The following is a 27,633-nucleotide window of genomic DNA, read 5'->3' as shown; positions in this document are numbered from 1 at the left end:
GGAGGCATTCTAGCAGCGAGCCGAGATCATGCCACTACACTCCAGTCTGGGCGACAGAGCAAGACTCCATCTCAAAAAAATAAATAAGTAAAATAAAAATAAAAATAAAATAAAGAACCTCAGAGAACACAAGATCAGAAATGCTACCTTCCTATTGCACCAGTACCCCAGGCTTGGGATGTCATTGTCCCAAACTGTTAAATTCAGAGAAGTTGCTGCCTTGGGCACCAGCAGATGAGACCTGGTTCAGGAACACTCACCCAGCCAGCGTATGCTGAGCCTCTACTCTATAAGCCAGTGGCTCTCACACTTAAGAGGACATCAGAACTACCTGGAGGGCTTTTGTAAAACAGGTTCCGGGGCCTCACCTGCAGAGTTCTGATTCAGTAGGTCACGTCGCGGGTGGGGCCCAAGAATTTCTAACAAGTTTTCAGTTGATACTGATGCTGCTGGTCTGGGCACCAGGCTTAAGAGAACTGCTGAGATACACTATAAGTTAGGTGGTACTGTGTAAAGAGATGCTAAGTTGATTTCCAATCAGATTCACCTCTGGGACACACAGAGCCTCCACCCCACCCTACCACCAATCTTTGGCCAAACAGCCCTTTAAATTAAGCAAATCTGAAGTTTCTACAAAGACATGAGGATCTCAGAATATGTTCAGAGTAAAACCTTATTAATCTGAACTCCACTACTTAGGAAATAGTGGTCATTCAAGTAACACTTATGATACAGGGTCCAAGTTTTGACTTGATGGAGATGCTCAATGGTTAACATTATTAGGTAATGGAGACAGGACTAATTACATATGGGGATTTGGGGGACCAACCTCTGAAAGGTCAGTTCACTAGGATGGGGTCTGGGAATGTTGATTTGTAAAAGCCTCTCTGGTGATCCTCATGCAGCCAGCCTCAGACAAGGCTGCACTCAGGATTTGAGAACCACTGACATACTGCGGAATGGTACTACCACTTGGCCGCTCCCGTGAGTTGAATAACCTCTTAGCAAATGTAGACCGACAGTTCTATGTCGGCCTTTTACACACTAGTTGCTCAGTAAATGGATATTAATTTGTTCACTGGGGCAAAGGGTATTGAGTGGAGGGTCTTAGAACTCTGTCATTAACCAATAAACCTTTAACCATTTATTTTAGATTCTATCACAGTAGATGCTTAATAAGATACTTGCTGGATGAATGGATGGGTGGGTGAAAAACTTGGATGAGGCATTAGAAGGAGCCCAGACAATCTGCACTGGACAGCGAGTAAAAGACCTTGATCCTAGCTTCAGTTGTTACCTGAGCACCATTCCCAAGACTCTCATCATCTATGGGCTAAAAGTTGCCAGGTCTCCAACCATGAACACAATGCCTCATGTACAATTTCCCTTCTGAAGCCCCTCGAGCACCTCAAAATCAACAGACACGTGCCATAGTGAACACCACACCAGCCCCGAACCTCTTCCTTTGCAGCCATCTTCCAGGTGAGCCAGCACATGAGCCAGTCATAGCCTTGCTCCTCCTCCTCCAGCGCTCTCCAAGCACCTACTCCATTGCCGACACTTGTTTAATTCTGCCTCCCAAATGTCAGTCAATTCTGGAGATGGCTCTCAAGCCTGCTACAGGGCACAGTCACCTCCCCACTGAATTACTAATGCTGTCCCAGCTGGGCTCTTTTTTATCTTACCCCTTTCAATCCGCCCCAAGGCAGTGAGTTGGGCACTCGCCTGCTCAGACCTCTGCAATAGCTCCCTGGTGCTCTTGGAGAAGTCCCATCCTTAAAGCTGGATCCCACCGCTTTTGTCCATTCTTGCCTTCAAGCTTATCTCCTGCTGCCCCTCACGCCTGCCCCTCTCAGCTCACTCGCCCCAGATGCAGTGACTGAGATTTGGTTCCCCAGTGCTTTTCTGTTCCTTTCTTTCTTCTCATCTGAAAAATTCCTTTTCAACCATCAGGTCTCTCTATTATACTCCAGGAAACCTTCCCTGACCCTGAATACGGGATACATGGCCTGTTATGGGTTGAACTGGGTCCCCCCCAAAAACTTGCATGTTGCCATCCTAACCCCTAGCATCTCAGAATATGGCCTTATTTGGAAACAGGGACAATGGACATGTCATCAGTTCAGATGAGGACATCCTGGAGGAGGGTGGCCCCTGATCCAAAAGGACTAGTATCCTCAGGAAAAGAGGAGGTTTGCACACAGACACACACACACAGGGAGGACGCCACAAGCTAAGGAACCAGCAGAAAGTCACAGAGAGGCCTGGAACAGATCCTTCCCTGGGGCCCTGAGAGACAGCATGGCCCCCCAACACCCTGATGTTGGGCTTCTCGTCTCCAGAATGGTGAGATACTGAAATTTAAGCCCCCAGTCTGTGGGGCTTTGCTACAACTGTTCTAGCAAGCTGTGGCCTGGCCTACGCTGTGCCCTAAAAGCTGCCTGCACATCCCTCGTCGGATGCACCACCCAACCTGCTCGTATGGCTTCTGCCTACCAGGCCTGCCACCCTCACTGTGGAATTTGTGGGCAGCAGAGCCTCTGTTTCTGCTGAATGTCAGCACTGTGACCGCAGTGCCCAGCTCCTTCCCGTGCCCACAGGATGCTCAGTCAGTGGAAGAAGAGCAGCAAGGGTGCAGGAGGGCGTCCCAAGACACCCCGGCCCCCGCCCCCGGCCCCGACCCCCGACCCCACCCCGGGCAGAGACTCACAGAGATGATGTGGCCCTGCAGGCCATGGGCGGAGTCAGCACACTCAATGACGGCGCTCAGCTGGGGGTACCCCACTCCTGTCTTGGTGCGGGTGGTGCACACAGAACCTGCACAGAGAAAGAAGTTGACCCCCGAAGAGATGGTTATACATGAGAACACTGTGACATGAAATGTGTCCCCATCACCTTCGCAGCCCCACTCTAGTGACCAGGGTGAGCCTTTGTGGCAGAGGAGATGTGGGGAACGGGCTGCCCACCTGCACGCCAGAGGTCGCTGTAAACCACACCGCCTGGTCATGTACCCCTTCAGTCCTCATCACTGTCACTGGCTGATGTCCCAGACATCGCCTTCCCCTCTACCATGCACCTGTCACTGCCACTCCTCCCTGTGGCATCGGCTCCCGTGCAGTGGCCAAGCACTGATCTTTCCACACTTAAACGCCTACTTCTTTCCACCTTTCCACAAATCTACACTCTGCTTTAAACAGCCTCTCACAATCCTCCCACAGACTCGCAGCTTCTTTACCTTCAAACTTTGTCAAATGACTCACCTCTTTTAAGTCTCACTGCCTGGACTGTAAAATGCAAAGAGAAACACAATCTCCTGGGGTTGTGACAGAGGGCAGATGGCACAGGGAGGGGTACCTCTTGGCCCAGGGCCTGGCCTGCAGCAACCACACCCTTCACACCCTCACCTGCTCTCACTCAGCTCTGTGCTCCACAGGGCCCAGCTGCTTGTCCATCTCCCTCCTGGCTGCCCCACCTCAAGTCCCTTGCAGCCCAGCCGGAGGTTCACTTCCAGGGCAGGGCTCACACCAGCACCCTCCTGCCTGCCTGCCTGTGCCACAGTCAGCCCCAGTCTTGGTGGTTCTCCCAGTTAGGTCCAGGCCAAGTCACACTCTGACCTTTTTATCATACCTCCCCTTATTCAAGCTTCCCAGTGCCCCCGCAGCACCCCACTTTACCCAGATCAGCAGAATCCAGCTCCACCTGCTCCCCTCCCTCCCCACTGCTTCTCCAGTGGGGCAAGTTTCTTCCCACCATAGGGACTCTGGACACAATGTTCTCTCTCTCGGACACTCCCCTCTGTACCAGCCGCCCAGCCAACCCCTTCTCATCTTTCCAGCTTCTTCTTAAATGTCACTGCCCCAGGGGAGTTGTTCATCGCAGTTTCAAAAAGAGGCATTTCAATCAGGATCTGTGTGAGAATGTTAAGGGTCTGTCTTCTCTACTGGGTGGTCGGCTCCATGGACATTCACTGTTGTTATCAGGTGCTGAGAACACAGCCTCGTATATAATAAGGCACTATAAATAGTCACTGAAAGAATGTGTGGACTCAAGAATGAATGAGTCACCCACATCCCTCTCTGCACTGCCACTCACTCAGACCCTCCCGGATGTCTTGTGTGCATGAGAGGGCGCTCTGAGGACAGGGTAAAGGTAGACGTGAACTCCTCCCTTCCACCAGACCCAGGGGTGGGATGCTTTGAGGCCCAACCTCCTCTCTGGCTCCCGGCCACCACTACCTTGTAGGATGCTAATTTCTGTCAGGGGTCTTTAGGGACAAGATCAGAGAAACATGTCTGTGTTCCCCAGGCCTGGATTTAGCAGAGAAACCAGGAGAGACAGGGCAAGCCCCTCTCCTGCATCAGCTGTGGGGCAGAGTCCACGGAAGTCCTGTAGCTCCCTGTGTCCTGCTATATGTCACTCACAGTCCCGGAGCCAACAAGTCTCATTCCCACGAAGGCGCCTTCCCTCCGCCCTGCAACCGGAGGTTGTGGAGAATAAGAGGTTTAACCCCTGGTTCAGCCTCGGCTTTTCTCCTCCTCTCCCATTCAATTGCTAGATCCGGGGGTGAGGGCCTCAGCTGCAGTAGGCCTGGGGCTCTGATCATAGTGAGGGCCCTATAAAGGGTAGACCAGTTGCCTTTCTTGGGAACAGCCAAGAAAGAAACTTTAAATAAGGCACAGGCAGTTTTGATTAACAGCCAGGTGAAAAAAGTTGGCACATATTTTCTCCTGACTAGAGGGGCAGGGAATCCATTTCTGATGCTTTTTTCCCAGTTCCCAGGGGTTGCTCAATAATGAATGAAATCTATCAATCAATAGACATCCAGTACTGCTATCATTTAGATATGTAATATGCAATGTTTTTACCATAAAGAATGTGTGAGACTTAAATATGGTCTCCAAACAATTTAAAGAAGTAGCTCCCATGCATCAGGCTCAGAGAAGGCCCCTTGTTCTCTTTAGTCACATCTGTTCTACACAGACAGCCAGAGGGGTGGGGAGAGATAGTGAGAGCAGAAGGACAATACAGCTTCTGGGAAAATAGAATGCAGACACAAAGATGTGCAAGAAAACAAGTGCAGTAAATGCTTGAGATCACATCTAGAAAAGCTTTGAGAAGGCCGGGCATGGTGGCTCACACCTGGAATTCCAGCACGTTGGGAGGCCAAGGCGGGCGGATCACCTGAGGCCAGGAGTTCGAGACCAGCCTGGCCAACATGGTAAAACCCCGTCTCTACTAGAAGTACAAAAAATTAGCCGGGTGTGGTGGCGCATGCCTGTAATCCCAGTTACTCGGGAGGCTGAGGCAGAAGAATCACATGAACCTGGGAGGCGGAGGTTGCAGTGAGCCGAGATCGCACCACTGTACCCCAGCCTGGGCAACAGAGCAACACTGTCTCAAAAAGAAAAAGAAAAAAAAAAAAAGCTTTGAGAGCCAAGAAGCTTCTCACACACCTTCACATCCTATAGAGCACCCGCCCAACACAATGGGAGCTAGCAAACACTCAATACATATTTCCTTTTTTTTTTTTTTCCTTGAGACAGGGTCTTGCTCTATCACCAACACTGGAGTGCAGTGGCACGATCTTGGCTGACTGCAGCCTTCACCTCCCAGGATCAGGTGATCCTCCCACCTCAGCCTCCCAAGTAGCTGAGACTACAGGTGCACGCCACTGTGCCTGACTACTTTTTAATTTTTATCTTGTATTTTTAGTAGAGACAGGGTTTCACCATGTTGCCCAGGCTGATCTCGAACTCCTGGGCTCAAGCAATCCACCCACCTTGGCCTCCCAAAGTGCTGGGATTACAGGCGTGAGCCACCGCATCAGGTCCATATTTCTGATTAAACAGGTGACTAGTGAGTGTCCCTGCCTTTGGGGAAAAAAAGAGTCTTCCTAGTTTATTAGCCTATTTTGTTCTATTATCAGTCTATCTATTACAGCCTGCCCTAAGAGGAGGCAGCCTGGCAAGGAAGAACAGGGCCTTATCCTTTCTGTCTTTTCAATAATGATAGATACTCAGTAAAGACCTCTTCCCACTTGCTCAGAATACATTATTAACTGGCTTAAACAAGTGGCAATATGAAAAACTTAACCTTGAAAATATCTCTGTATGTTAAAAGCTTGGCCATTTTTATGAATCTACAGGGCTCTTCTTCCTAATATTCTCTTCATACACATCCAGTTCCCTCAGGCTGATCACGGAGCCAAGTCACAGCTCAACAGCATCTCCAGTGCCTCCCAGCTGTGCGTTTTCCCACAGATTCCTCTCATGTTGGGCTAGGTTTGCTTCCTTTTTTGGTAGTGTCATTTGGGTGTGAGATTCTTTTGAAAAATCTTTGCTGTTTTTTAGTCCCAAGTGAAAATGTGTATCTTCTTTCTTGCTCCTCAATGTTAGTGTCTGGTTAATAATGGATGTGCATGGATGAATTTAAAACATGGCAGCTCATCTTCATGCATGGCAAAGAGGGCAAGCAAACAGTAACTCTGCCCCATGAGAAAATGGCACCACCCATGACAAGGACAGAAGGTTCCACCTTGTTCTTCTGCTTAAGATGCCAATGGGTGGTCCTAAGAAAGCACGCCTGGGAGAAGAACATGGTCAAAAATCTACATCTAATATGTATCAGGTGAGGAGCCAAAGGTGATCATTACCTAGGCCATGGGTCAAGTTCAAATGTGGCCTCCTCACTGCAAGCTTATTTGCAATGTTTGGGGTCCTTCAAACCTTCACATAAACTGGAGTCATTCATGTTTATTAACTGTCTCTACAGATTCTTCACCTATCACTTTCCTCTTCAAGGTGCACGGGGTCATTAGTGAAATCTACGTTCTTTCCTTCCACATTGGTTCTGAAACCAAGCCTTCATATTCTAACCACATCCAAGTTCATTCAGAAGGTCCCTGGGGGCATCAAAAAGCAGTTCAATAATACTTTGCATCAGGGGCTTCCCTGAGAAGCTCAGTGATGCTTCCAGAAAAAGCATGCTTTAAATATCTGTGAGTGAGTCATTCGTGCATCCCCTTCGATCTCCAGTCCCCGCAAGCCCCAGATCCCATTCTTCCCCACACACGCCCTCTGCCGTGCTCCTAACAAGTCTTACCTGGTCCAACTCCCACTTTGATGATATCTGCTCCGGAAAGAATAAGCTCTTCTACCATTTCTCCTGTCACCACGTTCCCTGCCTGAGACAGAAAGAATACAGCTCACGATCGTGAACTACTATTGCTGGTATAAAGGTGAGGAACTCCACACCCGAACATGAGGATGTGCACGTCCTAAAGCCACCACGCAGCTGGGGGACAAAAAAGGAACACAGAATTTCATACCTGGAGACCACTTTTGGGAAAGGCCCCTTGGGTGAGCTGGTGGCATGAGAAGATACAGCATTATATGATTTAAGAACTAGAAGAGACCTTAGAATGGCCAGGTCAGGGCTTTTCAGACATCTCAGCAATCAACAACAACAACAAAAATCTTAGAGGCGGCTGGGCGCATTGGCTCACTCCTGTAATCCCAGCACTTTGGGAGGCTGAGGCAGGTGGATCATGAGGTCAAGAGATCGAGACCATCCTGGCCAACATGGTGAAACCCCATCTCTACTAAAAATACAAAAATTAGCTGGGCCTGGTGGTGCGTGCCTGTAGTCCCAGCTACTCCGGAGGCTGAGGCAGGACAATCGCTTGAACCCGGGAGGCAGAGGTTGCAGTGAGCCAAGATCGCGCCACTGCACTCCAGCCTGAACGACAGAGCGAGACTTTGTCTCCAAAAAAAAAAAAAAAAAAAAAAAAATCTTAGAGGGACCCCAAATATGAAAAGTCAGCAATGAAACACTCTCTTGGTAATTAAAATCTTTAGTGTTGGGCAAAAAAATGTTTCACAGTTTGCAAAACCCCTGAAGAATCTCTGTGGAACCCCCGAGAGTCAGAATTAGAAAAACACAGTTAAGAAAATAGAAGTGTGCCCCATTCTCTAGGGCTGGGATTCCCATCTAGACAGGAAAGGGCAGATGAGCCCTCATGGACCACGTAGCATCTGCACGTGCTCAGTTTGCAGAACATGAAACTTTGGCCTAAGAATAAACACACAAGCCTCCAGGAAGTGGCAGAATCTATCAAACAGAAGGCTGGGTCTGGTTTGGAAATAGTACAAGTTCTTTCACTGCAGGAGTCTAGGAGTGCAAAAATAGCCCTTTTTATTACAACTCACTGCCCTGTGGATTCTTCAGCCAGTATATAGGATACTTGGCAAGATGCCCTGGCTGAGTTTTCACAACTGTGCAAAGTCATATTTTGCAAAATGAATCCTTACTCATTCCACTCATGTTTTTTGCACTGAAGTCCAAGTGTCTTCCCTCTGAATTGTTTCCCAAGGGAATTGCTGAATTGCTTCCCAGAGGGAATTTTTCTTTTTTAACGTAGACAAAGTGACTTTTAACTTCATATAAAAGGATGTGGGGAAAAGGTGATGAGGAAGGCTCAAAGCTTTAATCCAAACAGCAGCTGACAATGGAAAAATCACAGATGGCCCAGAAAGAGGACTACAGGTAGATTAAAGAATTAAAGTTATACTCCCCAAAAGTGAAAAAACGTAAGGCAGAGCCGTCTACATAAAAACTAAAAACTTGGCCAAGTGCAGTGGCTCACGCCTATAATCACAGCACTTGGGAGGCTGAGGTAAGTGGACTGCTTGAGCCCAGGAGTTCGAGACCAGCCTGGGCAACATAGTGAAAGCCCGTTTCCATGTAAAAAAAAAAAAAAGAAAAAAAACTTACATATACATAAACACAGATATTCATACAATCAGCAAATACCCAGGTAGAGAAAAATATCTACGATTTTGACAAAGGGTAACATATGTAAGAGCTCTTAACATAATAAGAGCTCTTACAAACCTGTAAGAAAAAAGCTAACACCTCACAGAGTAAGTGCCAAAAAGACATGAACACACTACTGAAAGAAATAAAAGTGGCTAAGAAAAATGGAAAAAGTGTTCAACCTCCCGAATAACCAAATGTAAACTAAGGTACCAATGAGGTACTACTTTTCACTTAACAAATTATCAACAGTTGTAAACAGTAAATACTAAAGAGAAAACATCAGACGGAATCTCTCTTTCTTCTGGGAAAATTTATCGTAGTATGTTTTCCCAGAAAGCAATTTGTCCATATAAAAGAAATATGCACTTCTTTGTATTCAATAATTCTTCTAAGATTCTCTCCCAAGCCAAGGAAATAATCGTAAGGGTGGACAATCATTTAACTACAAAGATGTATTCTCTATAACAGTGCAGAACTGTAAATACATTCCCCAAAATGGAATGATCCAACAGTGTATGACCCATCCATGTGATGTTTTTAAGAGTGTTTTTTTTTTTGTTTTTTGTTTTGTTTTGCTTTTGAGACGGAGTCTTGCTCTGTCACCCAGACTGGAGTGCAGTGGCATGATCTCACTGCAATCTCCGCCTTCTGGGTTCAAGTGATTCTCCTGCCTCAGCCTCCCTAGTAGCTGGTATTAACAGGAACACTCCCCACGGTCCAGCTCATTTTTGTATTTTTAGTAGAGACGGGGTTTTGCCAAGTTGGCCAGCCTGGTCTTGAACTCCCGACCTCAGGTGATCTGCCCACCTTGGCCTCCCAAAGTGCTGCAATTATAGGTGTGAGCCACCACACCCAGCCTAAGAGTGGTTTAACAGCGTGGGAAAAATGCTTAAATGCTTTTAGTATAATGTTGGGAGAAATAGAATCTCGATTTTGTTATTAAAAAAGTATGTGTGAGTATGAAAAAATATACCAAAATGCTAACAGATGATGTCTAGGTGAAGAGATGATCTAACTTTTATTATTTTCTTCTTTAATCTTTTCTGGATTTTATACTAGGAAGTGTGTTACTTTTATAATTAAATGGGGGCAGAAGTGTTTAGTTTTGTTTTTTAAAGTGCAAGGAACAGCATGAGCTCTGTCCCTGAGAGAGACCCTAACAGGAGCCTAAGAAGCAGGGCGCGAGCTCCAGTTCTTCCCCAGTGGCTGACTCACTAAACAACCAAATCAAACCACAAAAACTTTAGAGAAGCTACTCGAAGCCCACCACACATTTTCTTTTCTTTTCTTATTCTTTTTGAGACAGTCTCATTCTTGTCTCCCAGGCTGGAGTGTAGAGGCACAAACATGGCTTGCTGCAGCCTGAACATCCCTGGCTCAAGAGATTCTCCTGTCTCAGCCTCCCAAGTAGCTGGGATTACAGGCATGTGCCACCACGCCTGGCTAATTTTTGTATTTTCTGTAGAGACAAGAGTTTCGCCTTGTTGCCTAGGCTGGTCTCAAGCTCCTGAGCTCAAGCAGATCTGCCTGCCTCAGCCTCCCAAAGTGCTGGGATTACAGGTATGAGCCACCGCACCCAGCCACAATTTCATTTTCAATGTGGATTTCTTTTCCCCAATCTGGCGCCATCTATGAACCATTTTATTTTTAAGGGGCTACTTTAGACAAATTAATTCAAGTCAGCTCACCATAGACATACCAGGTACAACCAGGTAAAGTCAAAGTAAGTTCTACTTACTTATTTAATTATTTATTTTTAAAACAGAGATAGGGTCTTGCTATGTTGCCCAGGCTGGTCTCTAACTCCTGGCCTCAAGTAATCCCCCTACCTCTGCCTCCCAAAGTGCTGGGATTACAGGCATGAGCCACCTCAACTGGCCAAAGTCAGTTTAAAAACATCAAGAAGACTGACACCGCTTTAGTAACCAGAAGCTTGTGCAAATCTCTCCCCAACCCATCAGCTACCTGTGTGGCTGCTGAATCTGTCCACGGTCCAAATGTGGTCACTGCTACTGTGTGGAAAAACCCAAAGTGATTATGAAATGCCTCAACCATGAGACACAGCACAGCAAGAATGCTGCCAGGAGGATGGGGAAGTTTCCATCGGGAGGAACAAAAAGCTGTTAATTCAAGTTTGAAATCGAGAAGGGCAAAATAAGGGAAAAGAGGAAAAGTCCAAATCAGAAATGAGAATACGACAGGAGTGCGGTCAGGCTTTAGTGAAGTCCCTGGTGTGCCGTCAAGCAGCCTCTGGGAATGGGGTGTGATAACCGGGGCCAGGAAGCAGCTGGTCAGGGTGATTAAGTGAGGAGTCTCCTTTATCTTGTCACGAAGCACCTTGGGTGTGGAGTGGAGGACTGTCAGAATGGGACTGTGTGTAGCAGCACAGCAGGCTCAGTCACCCAGGCAGTTCATGCACGTTCATTTCTTGGGCAGCCATGACAACATGGAACCAATGAACCCTTGTCCAGAGCACTGAAGCAGGCAGACGGAGGTTTCTGCCAGTCAACCCCTCTTCCTAGGGAAGCCAAGAATGTTTCGGGCTCCCCCATGCTCTAGAAGGCAACAACTGCTCCTCTGTGTCAAGGAGAGGTTGAAGGTCGTGGAAGAGACAAAAAAGTAGCCAAGTCAAGACTTCAACTACTTTTGTACCATTTTTTTAAAAGTTGGTATGGTCTGAATGTTTACGTCCCTCCAAAATTAATGTGTTGACATCTTTACCCTCAAGGTGGTGATATTAGCAGGTGGGGATTTGGGGAGGTGATTAGGTAGGTCATGGGGGCGGAGCCCTCAACAATGGGATTAGTGCCCTTCTAAAAGAGGCCTGAGAGAGATCCACACGAGGCGACAATGAAAAGACAGCCATCTATGTATAAGCCAGGAAGCGGGCCCTCACCAGATACGGAATCTGCCTTGATATTGGACTCCCTAGCCTCCAGAACTGTGAAAATAAACTTCTGATTTGTATTTTTATTTATTTATTTTTGAGACAGGGTCTCACTTTGTTGCCCAGGCTGGAGTGCAATGGCGCAATCACAGCTCACTGTAACCTCAATTTCCCAGGCTCAGGTGATCCTCCCACCTCAGCCTCCCAAGTAGCTGGGACTACAGGCATGTGACACCACGCCCAGCTAGTGTTTTGTATTTTTAGTAGAGATGGGGATTCTCCATGTTGGCGAGGCTGGTCTCAAACTCCTGGGCTCAAGCAATCTGCCTGCCTCAGCCTCCCAAAGTGGTAGCATTACAGGTATGGGCCACCACACCAGGCCAACTACTGATTTTTATAATATAAGCTATTCAGTTTATGGTATCTTGTTACTGCAGCCTGAACAGAATGACAAAAGTTCTCTGGGCAAAAATAAAAACAAAAACTGCTTTGCCCCAATTTTTCCAGCTTTTCTTTAGGCCTCAACATCTATGGCAAAATAAGTTCAGAAAGATCTGGGGTCAAATGCTGGACCTCCCTCATTACTTGGTACTTCTGAGCAAATCACTTCAACTCAGAGTCTCCATTTATCCTGCTATAAAATGGGGGTGGATGCACCCACTTTAATCCTTAAAAGATTTACAAAGGAAGTTCTCTCAAATTTTGAGCACAGGGCCCAGCTCTTGGTGGTGCTTTACAAATGTTAGTCCCTCCACTTAAGAGTGCTTTCTGTTTATTGCTCCTTTACCCATTCTTTTTAGTTTTTTTGTAATTGTGGTCAAATACACATAACATAAAATGTACCAGGTACAAATTTTACATATAGAAAATAAAAATAAAATTTTTGTTTTAATTTTTTTTAAATTTTTACATGAAGGTACTTAGTGCCACTGAGCTGTACACCTAAAAATTAATTTTATTTTAAATTATTTAATACAAAATTTATTTGTTAATAAATAAGTTTTTAGCTGTACAGTTCAGGGGCATTAAGTACATTCACACTGTTGCACAACCAACACCATTATCCATCTCTGGAACTTTTTAAACATCCCAAATTGAAATTCTGTACCCATTAAACAGTAGCTTCTTCACCCACTTTTTACTAGTTTTTCTGGGGTCCTCTGGCAAGAAAAATCCTTTCCATGGGATGGTAACAGGCAAGGGTTGGCAAACAGGTAGCAGGTGGCTAGATCTGGCCCACAGGCTGTGATGTGCCAACCCCTAACATAAAAAGAGAAATATCGCCAGGCACGGTGGCTCACGCCTATAATCCCAACACTTTGAGAGGCCGAGGCAGGTGGGTCACCTGAGGTCAGGAGTTCGAGACCAGCCTGGCCAACATGGTGAAACCTCGTCTCTACTAGAAATACAAAAATTAACCAGGTGCGCTACTCAGGAGAATCACTTGAACCTGGGAGGCAGAGGTTGCAATGAGCCGAGATCGCGCCACCACACTCCAGCCTGGGCAATAGAGTGAGACTCCGTATCAACAATAACAAGGACAACAACAACAAAATGGAGTATCAACCCCACTGACTGCTCCCAAGCACATGGAAAATGTCCCACTACCTGCCGGTGGAAACATAGTTGATATCAAGGCAATAGCCACGTTAAACTGAGTTTATTATGTGACTCTTCAGAGATTACATCACCTTCCTAGCTTTCAGCTATGGTTCCAGAAAGTGGGTGAATACAGAAAATCCAGGGAACACAGCCTGAGAGGTACTCTCAGCCATACACACCCCTTGTACCTCAGGGGAGGCACACTCGACTGGTGAAGCCCCAGACCTGCCCCAAGCTTTCAAGAACATTCAAAGGATGTGTCCGTCTCTCTGTGAAGAGGTATAGAGTGGAAATGTCTCCGTGTGGCTCAGAACCTTAAGAACGTGGGCAGGCCAATGAGCCACCAGTCACGCATGGAAACATCAGGGTCCAGGCGTGGAAATCTAGCCCATGGCTCCCGGAGATCTGCCCCAAGCGGCTGACACGGCATTGCCCCAGTGGAGTAGAGCTTGGCCTCTATCTAATCTTAACAGACTAGATCTCAAGGACCTATTTCCTCCAGACCAGGTCAGAAAGAGCCACCAGCACAAAAACACTTCCCAGAGCCAACACAGGGACCTCCAAGTCCCAGTGTGTCCAGAATTGGTTCCTTCCGGTGGGTTCTTGGTCTTGCCAATTTCAGGAATGAAGCTGCAGACCCTGGCAGTGAGTGTTACAGTTCTTGAAGATGGTGTGTCCGGAGTTTGTTCCTTCAGATGTTTGGATGTGTCTGGAGTTTCTTCCTTCTGGTGGGTTTGTGGTCTCGCTGACTTCAGGAGTGAAGCCGCAGACCTTCTCAGTGAGTGTCACAGCTCTTAAAGGTGGTGCATCCGGAGTTGTTCATTCTTTACAGTAAGTGTTACAGCTCTTAAAGGTGGTGCGTCTCGAGTTGTTTGTTCCTCCAGGTGGGTTGGTGGTCTTGCTGACTTCAGGAGCGAAGCTGCAGACCTTCACGGTGAGTGTTACAGCTCTTAAAGGTGGCGCACCCAGAGTTGTTCATTCCTCCTGGTGCGTTCGTGGTCTCGCTGACTTCAGAAGTGAAGCTGCAGACCTTCGCGGTGAGCGTTACAGCTCATAAAGATACTGCAGACATAAAGATAGTGCAGACCAGGCTGGGCGCGGTGGCTCAAGCACGGTGAAACCCCGTCTCTACTAAAAAATACAAAAAACCAGCCGGGCATGGTGGCGGGCATCTGTAGTCCCAGCTACTCGGCAGGCTGAGCCAGGAGAATGGCGTAAACCCGGGAGGCGGAGCTTGCAGTGAGCTGAGATCCGGCCACTGCACTCCAACCTGGGCGACATAGCCAGACTCCATCTTAAAAAAAAAAAAAAAAAATAGTGCAAACCCAAAGAGTGAGCAGCAGCAAGATTTATTACAAAGAGCAAAAAAACAAGCCTCCACTGTGTGGAAGAGGACCTGAGTGGGTTGCCACTGCTGGCTCAGGTGGCCAGCTTTTATTCCCTTATTTGGCCCCACCCATATCCTGCTGATTGGTCCATTTTACAGAGCGCTGATTGGTCCATTTTACAGAGTGCTGACTGGTGCATTTACAAACCTTTAGCTAGACATAGAGTGCTGATTGGTGCATTTTAACAGAGTGCTGATTGGTGCATTTACAATCCTTTAGCTAGACACAGAGTGCTGATCGGTGCATTTACAAACCTTTAGCTAGACACAGAGTACTGATTGGTGCAATTACAATCCTCTAGCTAGACAGAAAAGTTCTCCAAGTCCCCACTCGACCTAGAAAGTCCAGCTGGCTTCACCTCTCACCAGCAAGACTGAGTTGGTGGCATGTGGGGGACAATAGCAAAAAATCGCAGGCCCAGGCAAGCCACCTGGCCCTGAATGCCAGATCCAGCTCTCACTGGTGGTGTAACCCTCAGAAGGCTCCTTGAGCTGTCTAGGACTAAGTTTCACGTCAACAAAAGTAGGCGCTATTATCTCTACTCAAAGATTTGTTATTATAAAAGAAGTTCTGGCCAGGTATGGTGATTCATGACTGTAATTTCAGCACTTTAGGAGGCAGAGGTAGGAGGATTGCTTGAAGCTGGGAGTTTGAGATCAGCCTGGGCAACACTGCAAGATTCTGTTTCTACATTTTTTTTTTTTTTAAAAAGAAGTGCCTACTGTGTGCTAGTGCCTTTTTCCACAGTACTGAGAATGTACCCCAAAACACATTATTCTCTTTCCTCCCTGAAAGCCACCAGGCAAATTGGCCACAGGACCTGGTATACTCTTCAATCAGCCAGCCCCTCAATATGACCTTTTCTGCCAAAGTTGTTCTCTAGAAATCCCTGCTTCTCCTACCTCTATGTGGCAAGGCTCATCTTAGGTGAAAGGCAAGAAAAAAAACCAGGAGAAACTGGGCACAGGGAGTGACAAGCCCTCACTCCTGGTGCAGAGGCCGGGAACTGCCAGCTTCTGCCTGGAACGTTTGCAAGCATCCTTTCTGTTCACTGTATTGTAATGATCGTAATAACACTCCATTCCATAACACTCAGTCCTCATATTACATCATTCAGTTCCAAAACACTGGATAAATGTGAATGCGTCTTCACTATGCCTCCAAAAGCCATAAGAGAAATTATGTTTCAAAAACACCAAAAACCAAGGACATAAAAGTACTGGAGGTTTCCAAATGAATCACAGATTGCAAGGGTCACTGCAGGCATAGAGGAGCTTAAGAATAAACACCTACCTTGCCAAAGTCTCCTGTTCATTGCTGGGGAAACCAGTAAGAGCAATGAAAACATACCCCTGGGCCAGCCAGCCAGCAGGTGCTGGAGAGGGTCTCGCTGTTGGTGGCTTCCCAGACAGCTGTGGGAACCCTGAACCAATCTCTTCCCTCCCAGTTAACTCCCCCATAGCAACTCCTAAGTTCTACACTGGTAACGACACCCTTTCCCTCGTCTTACCCAGCCCCCTCCTTCCTGCACTTCCCTCCTTCCTGGTCTTTGTCCTTCCAGAGGCGACAGGCAGGCTCTCTAGACTGTCCAACAGGCAGCTTGCAGCTCTCAGCAGGCCCAGCTGTGAACTACACCCCACAGCAGCTCCAGTCTGGAGAACGCAATGGACAGCTTGGGAACACTAATGCATTTCCACTATCACTGGTCATTTTAAACAGTGACACACATTTTCTCTCTCTTCTTAAAACAAACCCCACATTACCCTCCATCTTTCTTCTCCATCTCTGACTCAGTTCTCAGAGCAGGTGCCCTTGATGACACTCACCAGAGATGAGCAACTGCTAGTGAAGGCGGCACTGTTATAAAACTGCATCCCATCTGAGCCCCAGAGTCATTCTCCAGCCACGAGGATCCTCAACCTCCTTTTCACAGGTGAGGAAAGTGAGATTCAGAAAGAATGCAACTTCCCCAGTGTGACTCAGCTCATGTGCCCACACTGATTTCTGGGGTGCTATGGGCTGAATTTTTGTGTCCCCCACAAATTCCTAGGCTGAAACTGAATCTTCAATCCAATGGCATTAGGAGGCGGGGCCTTTGGGAGGTGATTAGGTCATAAGGGTGCAGCCTTCATGAATGGGATTAGTGCCCTCACAAGAGAGGTTCCAAGGAGCCTGAATGCCTCTTCCACCGTATGAAGACGCAGCAAGAAGGCACCACCTATGAGGAACGGTGAAACCAGACACTACATCAGCCAACATCTTGATTTTGATTTCTGTCCAAAATCACAGAACTGTGAGCAATTACATTCTGTTGTTTATACACCAGTCCGTTTATGGTATTTTATGATGGCAGGCCAAACAGACAAAGAGCATTAAGGAGTGAGTTTAACAGTGATACAACCAGCTGCAAAGTAAAGAGAAGGAAAAAGAGCAAGTGAGGTATCTGGGAGATGATATTAAAGATTAGCTCCAGGAACCAAGGAATATATATACACAGCTGACATAAAGCAACGTGGTGAATCTCAAATATACTATCAAGAAAAAGAAGATCAAAAGATATAAAGGATTACCACTTATGGAACGTTTACCAGTTTATCATATTAATAAAGGCTATGATGAAGGATACAGATGAACAGCCTGATGAAGCGAGACATAGGGTGAGGTCTGGAAGAGTCCGGAGTGCAGGAGCTTCTGTCCCCACAGAGCTGGGGTCTGCCACCCTCCAGGCATGTAGACATGTTACTAGCCAGGAAGCTTTCAAAACCCCATACTTTGGGGGTTTCTATGAAGGCCTCATGAAGGAGGCATAATGGATTATTAACTTTACTTCCAGCCCTCTCCCCTCTCTGGAAAATGGAGGATGGGGCTGGAAGCTCCAAGCTTCTCATCATGGCTTGGTCTATCTGGTACCAACCCCCACACAGGAGCCCATTAAGAGTTGTCTTGTTAGGACAAGAGCAGCTCCACTGCTATCACCCAGGAAATCCCAAAGGATTTAGGAGCCATGTGTCAGGAGCCAGGGTCAAAGATCAAATATTAGAACAAAAGCTACTCCTACCACCCAGGAAATCCCAAGGGATTCAGAAGCTCTGTGCCAGGTGCTCTCATCACTCCGGAAATTACAAAGGTTCTAGAAGCTGTGTCAGCAACCAGGATCAAAGAGCAAATATTAGAACAAAAGATTCTCTGGGCACCGTTATCTAAAAGGGTTTTAAGAGTTCTGTCTCAAGAACCAAGGGCTGAGGCCAATAAACACATATACATTTCCTACTATTTAATAGTGTTCAACAAACATCATCAAAAACAATGAAGTTGGCTGTTCTATTACAGAGAACACAGTGAATTTTTCTATTTCCCAACCCACTTCTAACACTGGTACAGCTGGTTGACCTTGGAACAATTCTTTTTTTTTTTTTTTTTTTTTTGAGACAGTCTCACTCTGTCACCCAGGCTGGAGTGCAGTGGCGAGATCTCGGCTCACTGCCACCTCTGCCTCCCGGGTTCAAGCAATTCTCTGCCTCAGCCTCCTAAGTAGCTGGGATTACAGTTGCCTGCCACCACGCCTGGCTAATTTTTGTCCCTTTTTTTTTTTTTTTTTTTTTTAGTAGAGACAGGATTTCACCATCTTGCCCAGGCTGGTCTTGAACTCTTGACCTTGTGATCCACCCACTTCAGCCTCCCAAAGTGCTGGGATTACAGGTGTTAGCCACTGCGCCTGGCCAATTTTTTTTTTTTTTTTTGGGGGGGGGGGGACGGAGTCTCCCTCTGTTGCCTAGACTGGAGTGCAGTGGCGTGATCTTGGCTCACTGCAACCTCCAGCTCCTGGGTTCAAGAGATTCTCCTGCCTTAGCCTCCCGAGGAGCTGGGATTACAGGCACCCGCCACCATGCCAGGCTAATTTTTGTATTTTTAGTACAGACAGGGTTTCGCCATGTTGGCCAGGGTGGTCTCAAATTCCTGACCTCAGGTGATCCACCCACCTCGGCCTCCCAAAGTGCTGGGATTATGTAAGCCATCGCACCCGGCTGGAACAATTCTTGATCCTTTCTTCCTATGTGTTTGAAAAGCATAAAAATACTTAACAATCCTTGGAAGTCCTTTAACAGAAGACTTTACTCCGTAACAATTCCTTCCTCCCAACTTTCTTACAATGATGACATATATGAGAAGAAATGAGGTTCAAAATTCAAAAAACGAAGGGTTAAATTATCTAGTGGTCAACCAGTATGTGCCATCATAATTAGAATTAGCAAAACCTTGCCTAATTACAATACAGGTTTTTGCAAAAGCCCAAGTTGTACTCTAGAGCTTCTAAATCCCTTTTTCTGCCAATCCATCTTTCCCAAAAGTCACAAATCTACATTCTAACTAGTTAAGGTGCAAGTAATTAGGAAAATACAGGAAAAGTCAAGAAACAAAGCTCCTAGATAAAATATACCACCGACCGATTCGCCACTGATAGTAGACTGTCATGAAATGTTCGTATCATGGACTCCCAACTCCTACAGCAGAGTTTCCCGTTGGCAGTAGGGGTGGGACATGGAGGACCTACATATGTGACACTCAAACCCAGTCACATGTTTTCAATATTAAAAGACACTCTCTGTTAAGAAGTACTATAGACCCTTTTAAAGGTATCATATGGGGCCAGGTGCAGTGGCTCACACCTGTAATCTCAGCACTTTGGGAGATCAAGGTGGGCGGATCACCTGAGGTCAGGAGTTCAAGACCAGCCTGGCCAACACGGTGCAACCCAGTCTCTACTAAAAATACAAAAAATCAGCCAGGCATGGTGGCAGGCGCCTATAATCCCAGCTATCGGGAGGCTGAGGCACAAGAATCGCTTAAACCGGGGAGGCATAGGTTGCAGTGAGCTGACATCGCACCACTGCATTCCAGCCTGGGTGACAGAGTGAGACTCCTTCTCAAAAAAAAAAAAAAAAAAAAAAAAAGGATCAGATAGTAAGAAACGTGATGATACTTAGGAAAAACTGGAGCCAACATCCTACGAAGTTGATGGGGATTTTATTATTTATAGAGGAAAGCTAGTTTTCAGATCTTCCACAGTAGCTACCTATCCTTACCCAAATGATGCTCAATTAATCTTTGACCAAAGAAGCACCAAAAGCTCTGAAGAGAATACAGCTCCCCCGACACATTGAACAACTCCCTTGTGGCTTCCCCATTTTGAGAATGTTCTACCGTAATATTCTACCGTACTTACCATAATGGTGTGTTCAGGAAATTTGGCACGGACGAGTTTCACGAATTCCACAAAATGTTCTGAATACCCATTGGCCACATCCAGGCAAATAAACTTAACCTGTGGCACAGCTTTCAAGACGCTGGTCATCTTTTCCAGATCGTTCTGCCCACTGCCGGAACTCACGGCTACGTGCTACACCAAAATAAACCAAGAAGACAGGCATGAACAGTAGCATTCAGATATCAGACCCTGCTCCATCTATGCACCTATTCTGGGACAGTACAACAACCCTTTTAGGTCTACCCTAATCAAATGCACAATGCACCTGCTCAAGACACATACAACAGCAGAGGTAAAAGGGATTCATTCATTAAATTATCTAAACTTTGGCCAGGCACGGTGGCTCATGCTGTAATCCTAGCACTTTGGGAGGCTAAGGCCGGCAGATCACCAGAGGTCAGGAGGTTGAGACCAGCCTGGCCAAGATGGTGAAACCCCGTCTCTACTAAGAATACAAAAATTAGCCAAGTGCGGTGGCTCATGCCTGTAATCCCAGCACTTTGAGAGGCTGAGGCAGGTGGATCACCTGAAGTCAGGAGTTCGAGACCAGCCTGGCCAACATGGTGAAACTCTCTACTAAAAGTACAAAAATTAGCCAGGCATGGTGGCAGGTGCCTGTAATCCCAGTTCCTCAGGAGGCTGAGGCAGGAGAATAGCTTGAAACCGGGGGGCAGAGGTTGCCGTGGGCCGAGATCGTGCCACTGCACTCCAGTCTGGGCAACACTCCAGTCTGGGCAACAGAGCGAGATTCCATCCCTCTCTGCCAAAAAAAAAAAAAAACTACCGGCATGACTGTGTCATATCAGGGAAACTCAAGGGAGGACAATGTACAAGAACTAGGAAGTTTCCAGGAAGGAGAAATGGCAATCAATTCAGGCTTCCCCACATGAAAGCTGTGGCCTTCACCCTAAGCGTCTTGCTTGGGGAGCAAGAGAGGGGAAGATGTCTGAAATGCCTCTGATAAACTCCTTTCTATTTTGAGTTTCACTCCCAATAAAATAATAGTGCAGCATGTGACGTAGTTTGGATATTGTCCTCACCCAAATTTCATGTTGAAATATGATCCCCAGTGCTGGAGGTGGGGCCTGGTGGGAGGTGTCTGGGTCATGGGGGTGGATCCCTTATGAATGGCTTGGGCCATCCCCTTGGTGATCTCTAGGTCTGAGTTCACAGGAGATCTGGTCATTAAAAGTGTGGGACCTCCCATCCTCTCTTTCTCTCTCTCTCCCACTTTGCCTTCCACCATGACTGGAAGCTTCCCGAGGCCTCGCCAATAGCAGATGGGTGGCGCTATGCTTCCTGTACAGCCTGCAGAACCATTAGCCAATTAGACCTCTTTTCTTATAAATTACCCAGTTTCAGGTATTTCTCTAAAGCAATGCAAGAACAGCCTAATACAGCACGCAAATCTCAACCTCTACACAGAACTGCGAATCTGTTTTCCTATTCAAGGGATAAAATTTCCCAAGGTGTGAAAACAAACAAGCCTGACGTAATCTTTCACAACTGCACTTGTATATTTTTAAATCTGAAGCCACCACATCCTCCCCTATAACACCCTTGTCCCTTAACTTCCACCAGTGCCCTGGCACCTCACACCTCTCCCTTCTCTGAACATCTGCCCCTTGGGAAAGGACTTGTTTTCACTAATTAATGCCTCAGTGAAACTAAGACATGGATTGTTTATATTTTAAACTCTTATCTCCAAATCCTGGGCCACATATGAGTGATCTATCTTAGTATCCTTTATGTTATTCCTCCAAATCATAACAATGTAGTGCAGCGCAGAGACTGAGTGTGAGCTGATGGTTAACACGACACATATTTACTCCAGCCTTCTCTGTGCATTCACGCCTGGGCCTCGTGGTTCACAGCTCTGCCCTGTGCCAGCCCAATCCACACAAGCCCACTCTCCGTCCCACTAGAGCTCTGCTTTTTTTAAATCTTACTTCATTTCTGTTAAAGTACACTACGTGGAACTCGAGATTGGTCGCCTTCTCTCACTGCTACTAAGTTTTTAACATTATCCCTTTTGAATTTGCCTTTTATTTGGTGGCGGGCTGTGTAGTAAGTCGATGTATCACACTTGGTAATGAAGGCCACAGTTCCAGTTAACAATACATTGCCGAAAGCTCCCTTAAAGAAGATGGAGGGAGGCCAGGCGTGTTGGCTCGCGCCTATAATCCCAGCATTTTGGGAGGCCAAGGTGGGTGGATCACTTGAGGCCAACATGGTGAAACCTCATCTCTACTAAAAATACAAAAAATTAGCCGAGCTAAGTGGCGCATGCCTGTAATCTCAACTACTCAGGAGGCTGAGGCAAGAAAATCACTTGAACCCAGGAGGTGGAGGTTGCAGTGAGCCGAGATCACACCATTGTACTCCAGTCTGGGTGACAAGAGCAAAACTCTGCCTCAAACAAAGAAACAATAAAAGAAGTTGGAGGGAGATCTGAGAAAAAGAAAAAAAGAAAATCATTATTCCCAAACTTACAGAGAAAAGCAGAAGAAAGTGAAAACAAGCATAATTCACTTGAACACAATACGGCAAAAATGAAGGACTTACTATTGAGTCAGAATTATTTTATCTCCAAAACCACGTTTTCACTAATCAAAATCCACACATAATTAAAGCACAGTAACAACAACAACAAAAAGCCAGTGAGTCCTTGAAAACGGTACAATCTGAAGTCATTTTCCAATCATAAATGATCTGACCAGCAGGGAGCACCTCTAACCCAGGGAGACCTGCCTGTGGCTTCGGCTCAGAATCCCCTGAATGTGGCAGGAGAAGGTGCAGGCATGTTGCAGCAGGGCTTTTTGTTGTTTTTAAAATGCTTGGGTTTTTAACAGCTTTTTGAAATATAATGACATGCCATACCCATTCAACATGCACAATTCGATGATTTTTAGTACATTCAGAGTTCTGTAACCATCATGATCGATTTTAGAACATTTTCATATTTCTCCCAAAGAAAGTCCCATACCCCTTAACCACACTCCCTCCCCACACTTCCTCAGCCCCTCAGACCACTAATCTATTTTATGACTTAGATTTGCCTATTCTAGACATTTCCTAGAAATAGGATCATAGATGCTATGGCCTTTGCGTGTGGCCTTTTCTTTTTTTTTTTTTCTTGTTTGAGACAGAGTTTCTCTCTCGTTGCCCAGGCTGGAGTGCAATGGCACGATCTTGGCTTACTGCAACCTCCACTTGAACCTCCCGGGTTCAAGCAAAGCTCCTGCTTCAGCCTCCCAAGTAGCTGGGATTAGAGGCATGCGCTACCACACCTGGCTAATTTTGTATTTTTAGTAAAGACAGGGTTTCTCCATGTTGGGCCGGCTGATCTCAAACTTCCGACCTCAAGTCATCCACCCAACTCGGCCTCTCAAAGTTCTGGGATTACAAGAGTGAGCCATCGCGCCCGACTGCTTCTGGCCTTTTCACTTAGTGAAATGTCCTCAAGGTTCGTCCATGCTGTAGCCTGTATCAGACCTTGACTCCTTCTTACGGCTGAACAATGTTCCATTGTATGGATAAACCTTATTTTGTATGTCCTTTCACCCACTGATAGACATTTGGGTTGAGTCTACTTTGGGCTATTATGAATAACGCTGCTATGAACACTCATGTACAAGTTTTTCTGCGGAAATGTGTGCATTTCTGTTGAGTCTACACCTAGAAATGGAATTGCTGGGTCATATGGTAACTCTTATGGTTAATGTTCCAGGAACTGACAACTGTTTTCCAAAGCAGCTGCATGCACTATTTTCCATTCCCAGCAGTGAACAAGGGTTCCAGTTTCTCCACATCCTCAACAACAATTATTGTCTTTTTTTAAATAGAGATGGGGGTCTCACTATGTTAACCAGGCTGGCCTTGAACTCCTGGGTTCAAGCAATCCTCCCACCTCAGCCTCCCAAAGTGCTGAGATTACAGGCATGACCCATGGTGCCTGGCTATTATCTGTCTTTTTGATGACAGCCATCCTGGTGGGAATAATGTTTACTCAACTCTAAAACACCTTGTTTTACTCAGAAGTTTTTTCTGCAGCCAAAAGACAGGCTCTACCTTGAATTAGCTGGCAGGAAACACAGGTCTTCCCCAAGCTCTTGGGATATAACACTTCCTCTTTCAAGGGAAAACAGACATTTCTTACAGATAAATCCTAGTATTTTAATAACATGATATGGAAACAAGTTTTCTCAGCAAATCCCTGGCAATGGCACAGGGCTAGAGAAACACCGAACTCTCAATGTCTCTCTGCTACTGACCGCAATCCTCTTGACAGCTCTGAAGATTTTGCTCCCCCTGCTACACTGCTAATTGATAACCAGGCTGTAGTCGTACCTGCAGGCATTCTGGGTGATTTGTGGCAAAGAGCTTCCAGTCATCCAGGGAGTAATGCTTGTGAATTGCTGTAAACATGGAGTGCTAGGAAACAAAACAGCACCATTAGGATGGGAAGCCAAGTGAGAGGCCCCCCTCCCTCCTCCATCTGGAGGTGGTGATCCAACAAGACAAAGGCATCAGTGTTCCTGCCATCCATGCTTAATTTGCTTTGAATATGCTCCTAGCAGCCAAAACCAGACAAAGGTACAACCACTGAAATCATAAAACCCTGTTTCCCATTCTAATCTGGTTAGACAATACTGCATTCAGGACTACGGAGGCTCTGCCAGGAGGCAGGAGAGGGATAAAAGACAAATCTCAGAGCCCTGCCCAGCCCACCCAGGCTCCCACCCACACCTGTATTAGGCCAAAAGCAGCACAGATGGTCCAAAGAGAAAACCAGGCAGCAGGTCCCCCGCCCAGGAGAAGGACCATCCTAACGCAAACTTCTGCTTAGCCAACCCTGAAGAACCCCACCTTACCCCTGAAAGCTTTCTCTTGTGTTCACAACCTGAACACTTCTTGCTGCAAGGTAAATCCATCGGGCAGTTGGTATTCTTGACGGTGGGAATTATATAAAGTATAACCCTAAATCTATGACTATTGCCCCAGCATTTATGACCTGCTGACCTGCTTTGGGTCAGTCTTTTCCACATATCATTTCATTTAATTTTTGGAACAACTTTGAACAGCATTATTAGCTTCAAGAGCATAAATGGAGCTTAAGAGATTTAAATTGCCCAGGCATGGTGGCCTATGCCTATAATCCCAGCACTTTAGGAGGCCGAGGCAGGAGGATCACTGAAGCCCAGGAGTTCGAGACCAGCCTGGTAACATGGCAAGACCCCCATGTCTATTTAAAAAACAAAAAACAAATAAAACCTACAAAATTTGCTGAGCACGATGGTGTATACTTGTAATCCCAGCATTTTTGAAGGGTGAGGTGGGTGAATCACCTGAGGTCAGGAGTTCAAAACCAGCCTGACTAACATGGTGAAACCCCATCTCTACTAAATACAAAAAATTAGCCGGGCATGGTGGAGTGCCTGTAATCCCAGCTACTCGGGAGGCTGAGGCAGCAGAATCACTTGAACCTGGGAGGCGGAGGTTGCAGTGAGCCAAGATGGCACCACTGCCTTGTTGCCTAGGCAACAAGAGCAAAACTCGGTCTCAAAAAAAAAAAAAATTACAAAATTTAACAACTGCATGCATGGCTAGGAAGAGACAGACGAAGGCCAGAGTCAAACTCGGATCTGACTATGGAGATTGTACACCTTGCCCTTTAACAGAAGCCTCCCACCTAACTTCTCTGGGGCTACCTATGTCCCCATCTATAACTTCTCATCCTAAACTTCTATGACTTTAGTAACTTGCACTAGTTCTATGGATCCTAGAAACAGGAAATTCACAGTAGCCATCCATGGTTAGCTACACCAGACTACGCTATTCCGTTAGCAGGGAGACTTCCTAGGAAAATGGGAAGAGCACAGCAAGTTCTAGGTTTTTCCTGGACTATAACCTATTATGTTAATTAATCAGAATTGATTGCTCCCTGGTTCCCCTCACTTTTATACTAACACATAATCCATCAGTAGCAATGGCTGATGACAGAGCAAAGCAGGGAAAGGGTGAGGAGAAAAAAATTACCAGTTCCTTAGCAATTAATGTATTAGCCTCTGGCCCAATGCTCAGTAGGGGCTGAGGTCTCACAGACAATGCAAGTGATCATGGAATCTGACAGACCACCCCTACTCCATTTTGGGAGCTCATAATTTATTTGAGAATCTTTTCCTTCGAATCGCTGGCTAATAATGAATCTCAGCACCTCCTGTGGTTAGACTTGCTGCCCACAGTGAGAAGCTCTCTCAACTAATTGGATTTACCTTTTCACTTGGCAGGCATTATCCACAGGAAAGACAGAACCCCTGAGTGCAGCAGACATTCCACATCTAGGATGCAGAAGATGCTCTGGCCCTCACCCATAAAGGTCCTGCCCACAAACGGTTTTTCCTTTATTTTTCCCAAAGCCAGGACACTATTTTTAATCTGTTTTTAAATTGTATTTTAACAAACAGTACTTCTCAGATTGATCTACACAATGAGTTTTGTTTTTTCGGTTTTTTTTTTTTTTTTTTTGAGACAGGGTCTTGCTCTGTCACCCCGACTGGAGTGCAGTGGCGCCATCTTGGCTCACTGCAACCTCTGCCTCCCAGCTCAAGTGATCTTCCCACCTCAGCCTCCCAAGTAGCTGGGACGATAGGCTCATGCCACCACACCGAGCCAATTTTCATATTTTTTTTTTTTTATAGAAATGAGGCTTTGCCATGTTGCCCAGTCTGGTCTTGAATTGCTGAGCTCAAGCAATCCGCCTGCCTCCACCTCCCCAAATCCTGGGATTACAGGTGTGAGCCACTACACCCAGCCAAAGCCAGGATATTAACCCCTCTTTATGGAAAATTAGGCTGTTGTAGTTGGCTAAAAGAGACCTTGAGCTTGTACTGTGATCTGTCCATTTAAGTTGAGGGGTAAATTCCTTAGATTCAAGAGTCAGTTTGGGTTGGAATCCTGATTCTCTCTCTGCATCTATCTGGCTGAGGGCCTAGGGCAAGTGACCTACCCCTCTCCTCTCTGCCTCAGTTTCCTCATCTGTAAAAGGAACCTATCTTGTTGAGCTGTGTCCAGAATTAAGAGATACAGGCCAGGCACAGTAACTCACACCTGTAATCCCAGCACTTGGGACAGGCGGATCACCTGAGGTCAGGAGTTCAAGGCCAGCTTGGCCAACATGGTAAAACCCCATCTCTACTAAAAATACAAAAATTAGCCGGGTTTGGTGGCATGTGCCCGTAATCCTAGCTACTTGGGAGGCTGAGGCAGGAGAATCGTTTGAACCAGGGAGGCGGATGTTGCAGTGAGCCAAGATTGTGTCACCACCCTCCAGCCTGGGCGACAGAGCAAGACTTCATCTAAAAAAAAGAAATACATTATCTGCAGTGTTTTGCACATAAGCACTCGATACATGTATTCGACATAATTATACAGTAAATGCTGCAGCACAGACTGCATACAAAACAGCTCTGCCTTAATTTTAAAGGGGTTGTCACTTTTCTGCAATATGGCACTCTTCATGTTGTCTAGCTTCTTTTTGTATCTCTAATTTCCAAAACCATCACAGTCATATTCATGGAAGCAATGGATGCAGATCTAGACCATCTCACTGAACACAAAATCCAGACACTGTCTACTTTCTGATTGAAAGGAAAGACAGAGAATGACCCAAA

The 27,633-nt window shown here is 46.3% G+C and overlaps 1 protein-coding gene across 2 annotated transcripts in view; it reads right to left on the bottom strand.

The window, feature by feature from the left end:
* The window catches only part of GMPR (guanosine monophosphate reductase), a 48,489-nt gene that overhangs the window by 13,055 nt on the left and 7,801 nt on the right, over positions 1-27,633 (bottom strand). For both annotated transcript variants that reach the window (XM_009204482.4, XM_003897089.4), the window contains exons 3-6: positions 24,311-24,394; positions 19,919-20,092; positions 7,102-7,183; positions 2,711-2,817 (exon numbers count right to left, since the gene is read on the bottom strand). In XM_009204482.4, the coding sequence (XP_009202746.2) occupies positions 2,711-2,817; positions 7,102-7,183; positions 19,919-20,092; positions 24,311-24,394 (447 nt within the window). The remainder of the gene's footprint in view (positions 1-2,710; positions 2,818-7,101; positions 7,184-19,918; positions 20,093-24,310; positions 24,395-27,633) is intronic.

The sequence above is a fragment of the Papio anubis genome, chromosome 6 (assembly GCF_008728515.1).
Source record: "Papio anubis isolate 15944 chromosome 6, Panubis1.0, whole genome shotgun sequence".
In the NCBI taxonomy this organism is placed as follows: Eukaryota; Metazoa; Chordata; class Mammalia; order Primates; family Cercopithecidae; genus Papio; species Papio anubis.
Note: the sequence above shows the minus strand (reverse complement) of the source record. Positions and strands in the feature narration are given on the sequence as shown.